Source organism: Simochromis diagramma, unplaced genomic scaffold, assembly GCF_900408965.1.
Source record: "Simochromis diagramma unplaced genomic scaffold, fSimDia1.1 OVJJ01000123.1, whole genome shotgun sequence".
NCBI lineage: Eukaryota > Metazoa > Chordata > Actinopteri > Cichliformes > Cichlidae > Simochromis > Simochromis diagramma.
Genome location: NW_024386778.1, coordinates 6,107,724 through 6,120,610, shown reverse-complemented (window position 1 = coordinate 6,120,610; position 12,887 = coordinate 6,107,724). Strand labels below are relative to the sequence as shown.

At 44.1% G+C, this 12,887-nt stretch overlaps 1 protein-coding gene across 1 annotated transcript; it reads right to left on the bottom strand.

Moving 5' to 3' along the window:
• Positions 1 to 10,792: 10,792 nt before the first annotated feature.
• LOC120722102 (complement C1q tumor necrosis factor-related protein 3-like) lies at positions 10,793 to 11,888 on the bottom strand. Its single transcript, XM_040012915.1, has 3 exons — positions 11,675 to 11,888; positions 11,415 to 11,543; positions 10,793 to 11,154 (listed from the first exon to the last, which is right to left on the bottom strand). Exons 1-3 carry the CDS (start codon positions 11,847 to 11,849, stop codon positions 10,874 to 10,876), a joined length of 585 nt encoding a protein of 194 aa, XP_039868849.1. The 5' UTR covers positions 11,850 to 11,888; the 3' UTR covers positions 10,793 to 10,873.
• Between the last annotated feature and the right edge of the window lie 999 nt (positions 11,889 to 12,887).

Sequence of the window (12,887 nt, the reverse complement as noted above, 5' to 3'; positions counted from 1 at the left end):
CTGTAACATACAGCATGCTCTAATGCACAGGTGTCGAACTCCAGGCCTCGAGGGCCGGTGTCCTGCAGGTTTTAGATGTGTCCTTGATCCAACACAGCTGATTTAAACGGCTAAATGACCTCCTCAACATGTCTTGCAGTTCTCCAGAGGCCTGGTAATGAACTCAGGTGTGATGACCCAGGGTGAGATCTAAAACCTGCAGGACACCGGCCCTCGAGGCCTGAAGTTCGACACCCCTGCTCTAATGGTTCTAATAGGATATTATGTTCGACATGTCTGTGAAGGTTCTCAGTAATCCAGGTCAGTGTTAGAAACACCTGCTGAGAGCGTTCAAACCTGAACGATTGAATAAAGAAGTGAAAGCAAACACATGCAGCTCTGTGTTTAACTCAGAAAGAGGACATCACTTTTATTAAAGTCCTTCTGGCAGCAGCCGTCATGTCTCTGATAATAATGTGTCTGATTTTATCAAACGTTCCCTGAACACAATACTGATCCTTTCACTTTATTCCTGAACAGTAAACACACCAAACCATGTTTCATAGTCAGATCAAACTGGATGTTCAGCCTGTTTATGAATGACAGGTTAAAACCACTGACTCAGTTTGTTTTCACTGTTCAGATTCACTGATGCTGAGTTTAAATCAATCACACTGAGCTCAGACATTCACCACAACCACACCACAAAAACACACTTACTACACTAACACGTGATGTGTGTCTCATTAGCTGCCTAAACTCCCACACATGATACTCACTGGAAGGTTACAAGGCGCAGACAACATAATGAAGCTCTGTTAGCACCATTTTACTGTCTCGCTCTCCTTTTCTCACCTTTGCAGCTTTTGTCTTTGTAACAGCTGTTCTCTTACTCATCTGCCCCCTCCTGCTTCTTGGTGTGTGTGTGTGTGTGTGTGTGTGTGTGTGTGTGTGTGTGTGTGTGTGTGTGTGTGTGTGTGTGTGTGTGTGTGTACATGTTTACATATCTCTGTGGGGAACAAGAGCCCTTATGGGGATAAAATGGAGTTTGAAGGCATTTTTGTTTTCGTGTCAGGGTTACGGTGAGGTTATGGTTAGGTTTGGGCTCAGGGTTAGAGTTAGGCATTCATTTTTGATAGTTATGGTTAAGGGAAGTAGCTCGGGAAAGCACTAAAATATAAAAACATGACTTTGTATGTGTGTTTGTGGGTGCTTTCTTCTAATGCCTATTTAGTACTGACTCTCTGACATTACACACATCACTGCTGTGTGGGGACTCTCACCTGCTACTTTAGGGTCTACCTTACAGTATAAAGCAGCATCAGGTGACTGTTGTTGTGATTTGGGGCTGGATAAACACAACTGAACTGAAAAATGAACCTGCACCAAATTTCAGTGCCTCGTGCTTAACTGCAGTCAAAAAAAAGCACAAAGACCAACGAGTCTGACCTGATTCTTTGGTGGGGCCCCGATAACTGCTGGAACAGGAGGAACTGGACATAAATTTGACATGTTTAAAGTCTAAGCTGACCTGAAACAGGTGCAGTTAACTATGGCTCTCCAACAGTTTGTGCTGCTTCACTGTGGTGATCATTTTCTTCTGCAAAGGTGAGAAAATGGTTTGACTGGTTGTTTTCTTTCTTTAAAGCAAAGACATGTCACTTGAAGATGAACTTGTAGGTTAATGTTTAAAGGTTTTCTGTCAAAATTATCAACATCATCAATGACAGAGTTGGATTTTGTCTCAGCAAAGATGCAGATTTTCTTAAAAGCTGTTTTAAATATAGAAACTAAACCTAAAGATCTACAATCTTCTCCCCCTTAAAAGTGTTGTGTTTAGCATGATAGGTTCTTCGAGTTGGAAAAAACAATCAGTGCTTACTTTCACAGGTTTAACAGGTTTATCTGTGTTTTTTCATTTTCAGGTTGTCACTCACAGCAGCCCAGTAAGCATCCAAAGACATTTGAACCTTGTCTTCCTTCTGTAAGCTGTACAGTAATGAGCACATATAAAACTGTGATGTCCACATTTGTTTCAGACTCTGTTTTCTCTGTAAACTGTGATTTTGTTCTGTAAAATCGTCCAGTTTTCTGAGACAGAGGAGGAACATCTGTGGATCACATGTAAACCACAGTCTAATGTTAAAATAACATCCACATGAATGTCAGTGCTCAGGATCTCCCAGCAGAGTGTTGATCAGTTTTATCTATCTGAGTGGTTTTAATGTGCTGGCTCATCTGTTTAGCTGTTCATGACGCTGCAGCAGGAAGTTGGCCCTGGTTCACTGCTGTAGACACTTTTTCTGCAGGGTCTCTGATCACCGACCGGTGGGTGCTGACAGCTGCATCCTCCGTATCAGAGTGAGTCACTGCTGCAAGTTTATACTTTGTTGAGGCGTAATATGACGATGAAGGTGAAGTGTAATATTTATGTGCACTAGAGATATTTTTAAATATTTCCTCACTTATTTTAACATTTAAAAACAACAAGCTGTTGCACAAATTGCTGAACTGCAAAGTACAGAGTTGTCTGCACAACAATCAAACCAGATATCACAGTAATTTAATTTCATCCAAGAGTATAAAGTCATCGTTCTTTGAGAGCATTGATTTGTCAAAGATGTGCTGTCACATGAAAATATTGACCTTATTCTGTCCATTCATGTCAGAAGATGGTTAGCTTAGCATAAAGACTTTAAACGGGGAACCTGCTGCTAATAAATACAACTACGCACCTCTGTAAGGCTCATTAATGAACACATGATGGGAAAGACTCAGTCACACAGTCATTTGTTTTGGGAGTTTCCTTTGCAGCTGTGATCAGCTGATGTCACGTCACAGTCACCACTCAGTTCAACAACATATAAACAGATGTTACATGAGCTCTTTAGCTGATATCCAAAGCCTGCACTCTGTAATGCCAGCATTCAAAAGAGAACTTAAGGATCGGCATAAATTGACTTTGACGTCTGCTAACCTTGGTGCACTCTAACACTGACCACGCTCTGCACCGAGCACCTCTGTAACCTTCACCACAGCCCTGCAAACTAACCAGTTTAACCTCAACTAATCTGATACTTTCATGAAACTTTTGGAAAACACAGAATTATCAGCAGCACACTCACTGATCCACGATCTGATTTTAGAAACTCTAAAATGAATCATAAAGATGTAAGTTACATATCTGGACGTGTTGGAAAACGTTCCTGCTTTAAGAAAGTATCACACACAGTTTGTGTGTTTGCTGATCTTCTCTAGCATATGGAGACTATCTCTCCACACCGTTACATATTCCATATGTACGGGGAACGACCCCTCTTGGTCGTGGCGTGTGGATATTTCTTTAAGACACTCCGGCACGCCTGGCTACACCCCACAGCTTACATATAAAACAGCTGTGAGGACGTGACACAGGTGATCGTTTGATCTCCACTTGTGTTGTGTGTGTGTGTGAGTGTGCAGCTCGGCTGCTATGTGTGTTCACACACCAGGGATACGGCTTCAGCGTTCCAAGTGTTCGCTGTTGGCCTGCTTAACATTGTGGGGAATAAACATAATAGACAGGCTACGGTTTGTGCCGGCCTATCGTTAATCCAACCGGTTAGCCTGTCTGGCGTGTCGCCCGCAGCTTGCGGGTTAACGTGACCAGCAGGGCTTGGCTCGTAGCTCGGCTACATTGGGGAGATGTGTCAGAGTTCCAAGCATATTCTTTTACCTGTCAGCACTGTGACGCAGGAGCTTAGAAACGGTGAAGGGGGAATTCAGGTTGTGTCTAGTGCCGGCTACCTGTTGGTGATTGGAGCATGCCGGGTGTGGGAATTAGCCTTTCCTAAGGTCCCATCTAGTAGAGTGGACCTCAAGGTTGTTGCTATCATGCAGCCTCAGCACTTAAGGTGCCGCTGCTGCCTGGTTGGCCTGGTTGCAGGCAGTGAGTAAATGAGCCCTGCCTCCTGGCATTTTTGACCCCTTGCCCGCAGTTGGATGCTGCCGTGCATGGCGGGAGTAGTTGCCTTTGGCCCCTCCCCCGTTAGCCCTTCGGGCCTTCCCTGGGCAGGGCGGCATGAACTACAGGGCTGTGTGGGTTACTTATGTTCTCCTGGTGGCCATTTTGTCGCACCCTCTATGGGATGGAGCTTGACACAACAGCTGCAGGCAGGCTGGGCATGGAGAGCCTGCCCCAATCCTGTGCCTCTAGCAGGCTGCATGAGGATGATGGCTGCAGCATTCCCTCCCATGGCCCCGCCCCTGCGAAGCCTGGGCCAGTGGAGGTTGATTATCGTGAGGTGGATGTTGACGAAGCTTCCATCCCCTCTGGCTGCCACTGGCGTAGGGTCCAGACAGGTGAACCCATGTCTTGGTTGCCTGGTTCTGGGGCCCTCCCACGGCGTTACCTTCCATGGCCCCGGCTCCTTGAGGCCTGGGCTGGTGGAGGTTTGATTGTCAGGAGGTTGATGTGTAGGAAGCTTGGTGTTCAGTTGAGGCAGGGAGGACTCAGGGCCTAGGTTCAGCTGTCCTCCAGCCGCCCTTCTCCCTCCTGACTGAGTTGGGTCTAGTGGCCAGCAATGCTGCAGGCTGTGTCTCCTGGACTATTGCCTGCGCCTAGCCGGTTCTTACGCCAGTCAGACCTCTCTACGTCTGACGGCTCGGCCATCATTTGGCAGTTCTCCAGCCTGCGGCACTGGCTCGCTGTCTGGCACATTGCCCAAATGTGCGGGTCTACAGGGCCGGCAGGGCCCACTCAGTGAGCTGACACCCCCTGCAAGTCACGTCCCTGGCTGCACTGCAGCACCGGGCTGTCTTCCCCTGGTGTGTTGCCTGCATTTGCCAGCTTATGCGCCAGTTGGACCTCGCTGCGGTGAGTGAGCGTTCTCTGGACAGTCGGTGAGCTGACGCTTCCCGACTGTCCAGTGTCTCATCAGGCCCACTCTTGCTGGCCCCCTGTCTATGGACGGCGCAGAGTGGCTGCTATGCCCTGGTGGTGAACCTTGGGTTGCTCCTCACTTGGCCCCTCAGTGGCCTGAGCCACCAGCACCTCGCCTGTCGTGGGTGGTGCAGGTCAGCTGCTCTACTCCTGGGACATGCCTTGGGCCTCGGCCATCCACTGAGTGGCCGAGCTGCTGCAGCAAGCTCTCTCTCCCTTGGCACTGTCACTTCCCAGTGCCAGGCAGGGCTCTGCTGTGACTTGACTTCTCCAGCTGGCGGCTCCACCTTCTTTTCTGGGGTGTCATCCGCATATCACAGCCAGCTGCTGTGCTCGAATGGCTTGTTAGGCTGTGTTGCCCTGGCGTTTTGCCCGCATTCGCCGGCTTATATGTCAGTCGCACCTCGCTGCGGCGAGTGGCATTCTCCAGCCTAGTGTAGCCTGTTCTGTCTGGCGTGTTGCCCGCAGTGCACGGTTCACACGGCCAGCAGGACTCCTGTTGTTGCTGGAGTGGGGCGGCTTCTCGGCTCTGACTGCAGCTTACGCCGCTGCTACTGCTGCTACTGCTGCTACTGCTGCAGGCTGTAAGTAAGTAAGTAAGTAAAATTTATTTATATAGCACATTTCACAGATAAAAATCACAAAGTGCTTTACAATAAGATCAGACATACAAGTTAAAATTAATTAAAAGCCCATTTGTATAAAAATGTCTTCAGCTGCTTTTTAAAGGAGTCAGTAGAGTCTAGACAGCGTAAAGACAACGGCAGAGAGTTCCACAGCCTAGGTGCCAGTGCCTGAAAAGCCCGATCCCCACGTGTTTTAAACCTAGTACGTGGGACCATCAGTAGCCTCTGACTTGAAGACCTATGTGCTCGGGATGAAGCATGAGGTTACAGGTCAGAGATATACTGGGGAGCTTCACCGTGCAGAGCTCTAAAAGTTACAACTAAAATTTTAAAATGAACCCTAAAATTTACAGGCAACCAATGAAGAGAAGCCAAAACTGGAGTAATGTGTGACCTCTTGTTTGTACCAGTTAAAAGTCTTGCCGCTGCATTCTGTACAGACTGAAGGTGATCCAGAGCTGATTTGTTGAGACACATAAAAAGACCGTTACAATAATCCAAACGAGAAGAGATATAAGCATGAATAATCATCTCAAGTTCTGCCTTTGACACCAGTAGTCTGAGTTTAGAAATGTTTTTTAGATGATAAAAACAGTTCCGGACAAGTTTCCCCTGGCATATTGCCCACGCTGTGCCGGTTTACACGCCACCTGGACCTCGCTGTGTCTGATGCTCAGCCAGCGAGTGAGTGTTCTCCAGCCTAGTGTAGCCTGTTCTTTCTGGCATCTTGCCCGCAGTGCACGGTTCACACGGCCAGCAAGGCTCCTGTCATTGCTCGAGTGGGGCGGCTTCTCAGCTCTGACTGCAGCTTAAGCTGGTGCCACTGCTACTGCTGCTGCTGCTGCTACTGCTACTGCGGCAGCTTCAGGCTGTGTTCTCCTGGCATTTTGCCCACGCTTCGCCGGTTTACGCGCCACCTGGACCTCGCTGTGTCTGATGCTCAGCCAGCAAGTGAATGTTCTCCGGCCGGCAGCACCAGGCTCCCTGCAGGCGGTTCACCCGTTACATGTTGGCCAGGCCTCGCTGTGTCTGATAAGCCAGCCAGCGGTTGTGTTGTGTTCCAGTCTGCGGCGCCGGCTGTACCCAAGCAGCAGCCCTGGGTGACCTGCGGGTCGCGTCCCTCGTTTTGGGTTCCTCTCCAGCGGCTGCACTGCAGCTGCAGGCTGTGTTCCCTGGCGTGTTGCCCGCATTTGCCGGCTTGCACGCCAGTCGGGCCTCACTGTGTCTCATGCCTCAACCCGGGAGTGATTGTTCCCCAGCCTACGGCTCCCTGTCTGGCGTTACCAGCTTCTTGCAGGCACGCAGCAGGGTCCACTCTCAGCGACTCGGTGAGCTACGCTTCCTCTCCTCTCTCTGCTCCAGGGATTCCGGATTTGTACCCTGGGCACCGAAGGCTCCAGCTGGAGATCCTTGGGGAGCGTACGCACAGGCTCGTCCTAGACCGCCCGTGCTTCTGGCATTCTGTCGCTCCAACGGCACGCCGCGGGCTGCAGTTGTTAGACCTTGATGTGTCTGACATTTCAGGCAGTGAGTGATGTCTGCAATGTTGGATCCCTGTTGGTTCTTGCCTGTGTGTCACGGACTTACACGGCCAGCACGGGGATGCCCAGAAGCTGGGATTTTGTCTGACCTCGAGTGTCTCGTTGCGAGTTCACTCTTGAGGCTCCTATGTCTGCGGACAAGTGTATGATGACGGTGCTGGGGGTGGACCTTCGGGTCGTCGCCTTGCTCAGCCCTCCACTTACGCAGGCTAGGCTGCCAGCACCCCCCTGGCTGAGCGGCCAATCACTTGCGGTCCCGCGTCCTGCACGACCGGTTTAAGCGAGTCTGGTGTCTGCAGACTGCTGCCTCCACCCCCTGGCTCAGCCTTCGCATTGCGAAGCCCTGACCAGGGTGGTGTCTCTATTGGTGCGTTGTCACTGACTCCCGGCACCTTCACTCTCCACGGGTCGGTTGCACAGTCCCCTCGCGGGGTGTCTTACAGAGTTACCCCGTACATATGGAATATGTAACGGTGTGGAGAGATAGTCTCTCACTAAGAGAACCAAGGTTACACCGTAACCGTACGTTTGTTGAGTTTGCTCCTCTTGTCAAACACTAGATCTCCATGCAGCATCTGAAACATGAACTCACTCAGTGTTATGGATGACCATCAGAATTAATTACTCATTTATGTAATGTGCCAGCAGGTTCAGCCACCTGTGCAAACACATACACACACACACACACACACACCAGTGAACCAGTGAATATCTGATAAACAAATGGTTTCTATAAATATTTGACAGGCGTGAAATGCAGAACAACAACATAAAAAAATCATGTTCATGTTACAAAAAAAATTGTGTGCAGTTATAACATAGAAAACTATGGTTGACAAAACATAAGTTGATTGCGTGCAACTGATGTACATATTTTTGTAATATTATTCCAACATGTTATTTTTTTCATTGTACTAAAAAAAAGTATTACAGAAAGTGATCACTCATTAATATGAAAAATAACCTACACAGCTAACAATCCATATTAAACAGAAATTTTAATACCTTGTATATAAATCCTTTAAGGAAAGAAAGACTGGCTTACCAGAGTCAAACACAATGACATTTACAGAATTCTTTGCGGTGTGAAGACTTGTTAAATACTGCAGATTCTAATCAGTCGTTGAGTTTAACAAATTTGTTTTATTAAACTTATAATATTGGATATTTATGATAAAAATACAGTATTTGAAAAACATATATAGTTTAGATTCGTCCCTATAATTATTCTTGTACCTCTGCTCCAGAAACAAACTATTTAATGAGAAAAAAATCTTTTGAAGAAAAAACAATCTTTGTTTCTCACCTTTGAAAAAGAATATGATCATCGCATTGAACCAGCACACAAGCTGTAGGAGAGCCACTGCTAACTACAACTCTGGGATACTGGCTGTTCCCGCTGCATGGGCCCACCTCCAGGCAGAGCTGTTTTCTCAAGGCTGTAGCTGACACACCTGTTTCTTGGGCCACAAATAACCTTCCTGTCACAAGGCTGAAGCTTCAATCAGTATTTTGATGAAGTGACTTTCATATATCCTTTATTTATCTAATTAAAAAGTCTCATTGACATTATTTTTTAAGAGTGCTCTGACAATGAGGGGAGCAGAAATTGCAACAAATGTAACATGAAGGTTCTCAGTCATCCAGGTCATCGTAGTCTATGGAGCTTGGAAAGAAAAGCATCTGGACTTGTTTAAGTTCGTTGAAGATGTTTCACCTCTCATCGGAGAAGCTTCTTCAGTTCTAGGGTCAAATGGTGGAGACTCCAAAATTTAAGGCCCATGGGAGTAGTTTCATGTCGGTTACACTTTGACATACGTTTCTGCTCAGCCTCACATTTGCCAAAATCCGCGTTTGGTCTGGACACAAGACGTCGCACAGCTTCATCATGCAGCTCTTCAGAGTGGTACGGGGCTGATTTGGCTGTCTCCTCTGCTACAATAAAACTTGCTTTCACAACAGCTTCACTTTGTGACTTTGCCCTGGTGAAAAACGTCTGCTGAAATGTTAGATTGTTCTTTAGCTCTTCCACTTTCTGTAGTTTTTGCTCTGCATTTAGGTTTTTCAGCTTATCGTGATGTTTTGTCTCGTAGTGCCATCTTAAATTAAATTCCTTAATTACAGCCACATTAGCTCCACTAATAAGACACACGGGTTTACCATCAATGTCTGTAAACTTATTTTCAGTCTCCCAGCGGTGCTGATAGGCTCTGTTTTCAGACTCAACTTTTCTCTTTGCCATTGTGAGGGGGCTAGTTTTGCAATAACAGAAGTTTGACTTGACTGACGCAGGAATATTCCCAGGCAGCCTAGCGTTTGGCAAGGAGGCTGCAGGGCTGCATTATGGGATCTGTAGTTTGTGTGTTATTAGCGCCTCATATCGCCGGGCCATGCATAACAATAATAATACATCTATATAAAATGATCTCGCGAGCTGGATATAAATGTATGCCGAGCTAGATGTGGCCCGTGGGCCTTGAGTTTGACACATGTGCTTTACGGCATACACTATATTGTTAAATTTGTGTTTAGAAGTTTTGTTACTCTACAGTATTACAACTGTGTACATAGCTTTTCCAAACATATCTCACATATTCTTAATATGTGTTCCGTTATCAGATAGACAAAGAGAATCAACATATTCCACTGTCATAGACATAGTCAACTTTCTTGTGAAACCTGTTTTAAAATGAATGCTAAAAAAATACATCTCAAATGCTCCAAAAGAATGGTGTAAACAGCAACATCTTGATATGTGCACTGAATTTAAGTAAACACTTTACTGCTGAAAACATGCGACTAAAACTATACACAATAAATGTGGAGCTAATCAGTAACATTACTGGGGGTGTGTGATCCAAACTAATATGCTACCCTAAACTTTTTGAACTGTGTGAATCCAAGTAGAGGGAGTACCTTCTAACTGACCCATAGAAATACATTTTATTTTCAGTCCGAAGTTTGTCTCAACACCAAAAAAGACGCTGCCACTACAGATTGTCTAACATCTGATTGGTTACTGTGCAAAGTAAGTCAAGACAGGTCGGTCCTAGATAACCGACTGCTGTGAACTTTTGGTAGTGTAGACTTGGGGCAGCAAGGTATCCAAGAATGCATTTCACAACACAAGAGTCAATTGTGTATGGTCTCAAATTGTGGTCATAAAAATTTTGTACTTGTAAATCAGACTGTATAGTTGTGAATTGTTTTGCAACCTTATAAACCAAAATATTTGAAAATTTTATGTTTGTGCATCTAAAGATGAGAATTTGTGTGTCTGTAAAAAAAAGTTTGTGTTTGTAAAACATATTTATACAAACAAATTTACATTTTTTTGTTGAGGTCTGGTTATAGATACAAAGTTAAAATTTGCATGTAACACTGCACCGAAGTTCCCTCGCTTCTGTGTGAGTTTCAACTTTGAGTTGTACAAAGTTGTTGTTGCTGGTTTTCTCTGAGACGGAGATGAACAAAATAATGTTTCAGTTCAATCCTGGTTTCAAAGAGCGGTAGAAAAAATGTCTCAGTTGGCTTGAATATTGAATGTTGAATATTCCCCGTGAACTGTTTCCAAACATAATATTGTTCATCTACTAGTTACAAATACATCAAAAACAAGTTTACTAGCATTTCCACGCCACATTTAAAGAGTCTTTTACTAGTTTGATAAGCACTAAATCATTTAACAACACAAAAGTGAAGTAAACCCCATATTCAGCTGTAGGTATGATTTAAATGTGTTTTATTGGAGCACACACAAGAACCACTGCAGCCAAACACAATTTCAAAGAAATGTACATCTCTTTTTAACTGTTTTGTTTGACCAAAAATCCACTGAAAGTTGTTCCTGTTCTGGATTTATAGACATGTGTACCCTCCTTTAAACGCACATACACTGTATCACCCTGCTGCAGCTGATAGAATCCCGCATTTCCTCCATTATCAGCTGTGTCAGTTGACCGGTGATCATGGATGTGTGAGATCACCTCATTGTTCTTGTATAACAGCAGCCTTATACTATGTTCACCTCCAGAAAGAGAGAAAATGGTGAAGAAGTACACACCTGAAACAGGTGCTGTAAAGACACCTGGAGAAAAAAAAAGTAAACTCCTTTAATTTTTTGTCATTTTCTGAAGAAGCAAGTTTTACACGTATAAATGCAAGAAACACCTCAGTTGAACACTTGTAATATCTTTAAATCTCTTTCATTTTTTCCAAATTATCAAAAAAGTTTCAGTATTACGAATCTGCAAATGTTATTACTGAATGTAAACATGCATCATCACATGACACATTTTTTTGGCTTTATTTACTTCACTAACACAAAACTGTGAAGAAGAATCTTACCTGTAACTGGGCTGTAGGCATTTCCAATATTTACAAATGTGTGATTGTAGATCGTAGTTACGTCTGTGTTAAAGGGCCCAAATGGTGAATTCCCTCCAATTCCAGCACTGAATATGGCCGTGTTTCTCTCTAAGAAAAAAAAACATGTTTATTTCAGATATGTGTTAAAGTATGATTCTTCACATCATTTTATTTCTCCAGATGTTGAAAATCACAAAAAAACCCAAAAACAAACCGTCTGCTTCAGCTTTATTCTTTACCTTTTTGTTCCAGCTGAAGGATGCGATTTTCGTAGTTTTCCAGCCTGCTTTCAATGTTCAACATCTTGATTTCCAAAGAATTTAATTTTTCTGTCATGGCATTGGTTTCGATAGTACCCTGGACCACAGCCAGGCCACAAAACAACAAAATCAAAAATGAACTGCTGAGATTCATCTTCGAAATTTCACCACTTGACAGACTTCTGACAAATGATCTGCTTTGGTTGCTTTTATGTCATCTACTCATCCGCTATTAAATATTAACATGTACACGTATACTTTTTTTTTTTTTTTTTTACACATTTTCTACATATTTGTTATCTAACTATGTCAACCAAGATCAATGAAAGAAATCAATAAAGAAAGAGCAACACAGCAGTCCTCTACCTTTTTTTGTGTCACAGACCAGTTTAATGACAGACAATATTTTCACAGACCGGCCTTTAAGGTTTCAGGGATAAAGAGTACAACAAAATAAAATGATACGACCAAGACAAAAACTGTGGTATTAATAAATACGAATTCACTGTGTAATTGTGTAAATTTATTAGAAAGTGTCCTCCTGAAATGCACCAACAACAATGAGAGTAACATCCTCCTCTGTGCCCCTTAATGCTCTCTGGTTGCTATGGTAATGCGTAAATATTTCTTTTAAAATAAGACACACAACTGCAAAACAAATATAGAGTACATGAAATTGCAAAATTCAGCATGACGCTAAATCAGTGACAGCCCTGTGCTTGTTTCTCTGGAACGAGACAGTCCCACCTGGGAGTAATGAGGGACAATGACGCCCGAAACACTGTTCAGAGTCAGATAATAAAAAAACGGAAATAATGTAAAGTTATTTATTTTTTCTAAAAAAACATTTATTGATATCACAGAGGAAAAGACCCAGGGAAACCGAATTAAAAATAAAAACCCTGAAAACCATATATTTCACACCTGTACCAAATGACTCACAGACTGGTACCGGTCCATGGCCCGGGGGTTGGGGACCACTGGAGTAACACATTTACTAATAACAGCATTAACTATTATAAATGTAGCATGACCATTACGGTTACTGTTATAATACATAGGCTTTCTTTCTCTGATATTAATTTCTGTGGATTTGCACTAATACTAATATATGGCATCATTGTAGATTTTCTGTCTTTGGCAAGAGTCAATACTAAATGAAAAAAATAAATTTTGTGTTAAAAAAATTGTC